General features: G+C 43.5%; 1 protein-coding gene across 3 annotated transcripts in view; it reads left to right on the top strand.

Annotated features, from left to right (window-relative positions):
* Positions 1-5,000, top strand: part of dachc (dachshund c) — a 38,654-nt gene that overhangs the window by 16,279 nt on the left and 17,375 nt on the right. For all 3 annotated transcript variants that reach the window (XM_076303690.1, XM_076303691.1, XM_076303692.1), the window contains exon 3: positions 1,333-1,461. In XM_076303690.1, the coding sequence (XP_076159805.1) occupies positions 1,333-1,461 (129 nt within the window). The remainder of the gene's footprint in view (positions 1-1,332; positions 1,462-5,000) is intronic.

Consider the following 5,000-nt stretch of genomic DNA (forward strand, 5'->3'; position numbering starts at 1 on the left):
AAGCAGCCCCTTTAGAAGTGTGTGACTGCAAGAGGCACACATACACACACATTCTCTCCCTCCCTCTCTCTCTCGCTCTCTCTCTCTCTCTGTCTCTCACACACACATACACACACACACACTCAAATGTGCAAGCAGGCACAGTCTCTTTTTCATCTTGCGTAGAGGTCACACTGTCAGTTTCAGCTGTGAAGATGAGAAAGGCCACTTGGGAGGGAAAGAGAGAGACAGAGACTGAGAGAGAGGGAGGAAGGGAGGGAGAGAAAAGAGTGACAGAGGAAGAATGAAAGAAAGAAAGAAAGTGAGAATCTCTTTGATATCCTCTTCAGTAGCTGAAAGGTCCTTGTGGGCTATAGCTTTCATTCCCGCTCTCGCTTTTTCTTTACACACACACACACACACACACACACACACACACACACACACACACACACACACACACACAGTGACACATGGCCAAATGGTTGCCATGAAACATTTGCCACGTCGACTTTGTTTTGTGAGGCCCATGGAGTCTGGGACTGGCTTGAGACTGACCAACCTCTCTCTCTCTCTACCACACTCTCAGGCCCACACTATCAAATTTAACATGCAAAGTACAACGTGTTATTCGCATAACAACAGCAGTCATTGCATATTGGGCAATAAATCCAAACATACAGTATATCAAACACACACATCAACATTTTTCTCTCTCTCTTTCTCTCTCTCTCTCTCTCTCTCTCCCTCTCTTGTGGCAGTGCTAGTCTGGGAGGGCTTGCAGGCAAACCCTGGGCACTGATGCAGGTCTAATCTAGCCCTAATTAAATTATGATACATGGGAAGAGGAAGCCTGTTAGCTAGCACTGGAATAGGCCTGTTATCTTAGACAGGTGAAGGTGTGTGTGTGTGTGTGTGTGTGTGTGTGTGTGTGTGTGTGTGTGTGTGTGTGTGAGTGACAGTGTGACAGTGCACAGAGGTTACAGTGATGTAAGACTACTTGGCTGACAGTGCTATTGGATATTAATAGACTTGCCATGATTATTTTATATGTCGGTGCAGTGCGGAAATGTCTCACCTCTCAGTTCCCGGAAACTTCTGGAACTCTTTGTGCTATCGATGTTAGAGGCTAGTCTTTGTATGAGGAGGACACCTCTTCAAGACACATATGGAAAATAGTATTGTCTCACAAAGATACATAATCAGTTGAATGGAAAGATACTTCAAAAAGTAAATCATATGCAATGTTCTATCCAAGAGAATAACATGTTTCCAAATTAGTAACGTGCTTGTATATTAATCAGTAGGTCATTACTGAAGCTAATTGAGCTGTCTGTGTGTGTGTCTCTCCAGGCCTTACGGCGGCCTCCCTCGCAGAGGCCCTGAAGGTGAAGAAGATTAAACTGGAGGCGATGGGTGGTTTCCACGGCAGCGGTAACCATGGAGCAGAGTCAGAGAACGGTGACATCAGCTCAGGAATAGGTGAGATGGCTGGGCTCCGGCCAATACTGGAATGAGGTGATCTCACAATAAAGCAGTGGCCTAAATTGGAAAAGTTGCATGCTGGTGTGACATCTGAACAGCACCTCAGTGTGTGTGTGTGTGTGTGTGTGTGTGTGTGTGTGTGTGTGTTTCAGTGTTGGCATAACATGAATTATGGCACAAAGATAACCTCACCAACGCTCAGATATGAAATCACCAAAAACACGTTCAGACTCAAAATAGATTTTAATTATCAACTAACTTATTGTTATATATTTTTTCAATATTATTTTTTGAAACCTCCCAGTTTAATTGAAGTCCCCTATTCTCTCACGTAGTGCACAGTAAGCAGATTTGACCGAGAAATGCGTAGAAAATGAGGTCGCGACCCGTGCGCTCTAAAGAATGGGAAAATGAGGCCAAGAAGTCAGAGGGAGAGGGAGAAGTGTGAATAAGATTACTGAGGCTTTACCCACAAATGCTAATCAGGAAAGATTTTTTTAACCTCAGCAATTTAGACTCCCTGTAACCTTGAGCGCACAGCACTGCCCAGGAATACTAATACTAATGTGTGTGTGTGTGTGTGAGAGAGAGAGAGAGAGAGAGAGGGAGGGAGAGAGAGAGAGGGAGGGAGAGATGCTGAGCACAGAGTTATGACCCCCTCTCCGCCCTCCTCTCTCTCTACTACTGTTTTTTCTTTTGACACATTGGCCTCTCTGTCCATCTGTCTGTGTAGACCAGCCTGTCTGTCTTCCTCTACTCATCTCACTCCTTTTCTCTACATCCATCTCTTTCTCTACCTACCTGTACCTCTCCCTCTATTTCTCTCTCACACACACACACCCTCCCTCTCTCTCTCTTTCTCTCACTCTCTCTCTATCTCTCTCTTTCTCTCACCTTCCAGCTACCCCCTACCCCCTCGTCGGCTCTAGTCTGACTTCAGTGCCATACTGGTGTGTTCTCTGGGAGTTGATTGACATGATGAGGTCTGTCTGTGTGTGCGCGGTTGCAGACGGTTGGTTCACATAACCGCCGCTGTCACTCACACATGAGCCGCTGCTAGACGGCTGATACTCGGGTGATGTGAGCTTCACCGGGCACCCTGGAGCACACCTGAGCGTCAACACATCTGAAACCTCATATGCAGTGTGGCGCTGCCCTGCTGCTCAGCCTTTCAGTTACAGGAGAGCTGTTTTAAACCGTGTTGTTTTAAATATTTTGTTTGAAAAAATATGTAAAAACAAATATTTTGGTTTGTGTCAGTTAAATGCATTATTAAAGCCCAGAGGAAAGCTATAGGACCCCGCACCCATACATTAACACACAACAGGAGCACAGAGCAATTAGCATAATATAAATGTACATACATATTTATATTTGTACAGCATATGTATATACTATTTATATTTATATGTACAGTATATCTGTGTGCCATGTTTTTACTACTACTCTACAGGACTGTGCAAATTGTCCCTCAGGGACAAATAAAGTCTTTTGAATTTAATTGGACACACACACACACACACACACACACACACACGAAGCAGTGGGCAGCCACTTCAACTGCCGTACCCAGGGAATAGTTGAGGGTTAGATGCCACTTAAGCCATAGATGCTGAGGGTAGAGAAAACATTGTTAATTCACTCCCCCCACCCCCAGTTTTTACCAGCAGTCCAGGAGATTGAGTTTGAAGGTTCTTATTTACTTTCTCTGTTGTAATTTGAGTTATCAGTCTACTGTCACTTAAAATCAAGCAAGAACAGTTGTATGTGAAGGAATCACATGGTATTTCTTTGAGATGATTGAGATAATTACATACCGGTAAATGCTTGAGTTTGAGCTCTTTCAAGTTCAACTTGACTCTCCTTTGCCAAACAGGAAGTGAACTCATCCTCAGTAGTGATTAACAGGATATTTGTTCAACTTTATTCTTTGTGGACTTTTCTAGATGAAACCAAAAGTAATCCCAATCCTGTCCAGCCCATTCAGTCAACAGAAGTAACCCAGGCTTTACTTTTATTTACATTCTGTAGTATAAGTGCAGTAAAAAAAATTATTGAATTCATTTCCCACACTACAAGTTCTGTTTTCAGTAACTGAACTAACAATAACTTTTGTTTTCATTAGAAACAATGCAGTTGATTGCTCACAATAGTGTCCATACATATTTGGACCCAGGATATCCATTCTTGGCTTCAAGAAGGTGCAGGAAGAATCTTTTCATGTAGCACTGACCTTGCTTACAGATGGATAAATTATGCACAGGCATATGCTTAGACGGCTGTTCTTTTTAAAGGTCTATGATGATTTTCACTAACTTCCTAGAAAAGGCACAGACATTGTTTTTAGAGCCAGCTACTGTTTGAGTACGCCCACATCTTTGAATTCACCATGCTGTGATCTGTGATCCTCTTCCCTGTAATGGGATCAACAGGAAACTAATGTTTTGGCCTGCTGTTTGCCTTTACCTGAAGTGGCACAAATGATTAGAATAAACAGGAAAAAACAAAACAAAAGGAGAACAGGAAGGTGCTAATCGCCATGAGCGCATCTTGATTGGGCTCTTGTGAATGAGTGGAGATGATGTTGATTAGGCTTATGTGTATGGATGGCTCAGAGCAAAATCGCCTCCTGTTTGTGTGGACATGTTTTCCTCTAGATGCATAAACAGAAAGCTTGGGTACAACTGAATGGCATTTGAACACAGGATGATATGTGTGTGTGTGTGTGTGTGCGTGTGCGTGCGTGTGTTAGGGTATGTTTTTCTCTCGGCAAGTTGTTTATGTGACTTTAATTTTGCAGCTCTCTTGTGCACCATTTTGCTTGATAGTTTACACAGGTTCAGTCAGGGATGTGTGATGTTATGAACACAATGCTCTTAATTACCCTCTCATTTAATGTCTGCTGTTTGTTTTGATTCATGGATTGTTTGTTTTTTTTGTTTTGATAGTTTGTTCAACTTTTTCCATGAGGACGTCTGCTCCTGATGGGACCACTGTTAAACCTCCCTGATTCTTTACCACAAGAAAACAACCCTCTTGTTGCTATATACATTACCACACACACATATACACACACACACACACAAACACACACACCTTTGTCTAGGCAACATATGGCAGTTATTGTATTTTCCATGAGGACAAAAAGTTAAACATAAGTACTTCCAGTTGTGTGCTGGCGATCCCTAAACACCATTAGTCCTCTAGCTGCTGTCTCTTGTTTTTCAGCCTGCGAGTGCTGTATTATTTGCTGACGTGTGACTTGCATGTCTGTTTATTTGGGCCCTCACACCAAACACTGCCAGGGCCCATTTCAGTTTCAGTGTCTCTCTCTCTCTCTCTCGTGAGCAGCCATGTTTGGAAAGCATATCGCGGTTGTCTTGGACACGCTCGGTGCTCCAAGTAGCCTGACAGGAAAGAAAGTCATTTAATTACAGCCCGGGAGCCTAGCAACCGTTTTTACGCACGACTCGGCGCATCTGTTGGTGGTTTTCGGGCCAGAGATGGCCCACGCCTGCCCGCCTGTCTTGTGCCTT

The sequence above is a fragment of the Alosa pseudoharengus genome, unplaced genomic scaffold (genome assembly GCF_046254945.1).
Source record: "Alosa pseudoharengus isolate Yale_2024_CS ecotype anadromous, Long Island Sound unplaced genomic scaffold, YU_APseudo_1.1 YU_APseudo_1.1_scf_24, whole genome shotgun sequence".
NCBI classification, from domain to species: Eukaryota; Metazoa; Chordata; class Actinopteri; order Clupeiformes; family Clupeidae; genus Alosa; species Alosa pseudoharengus.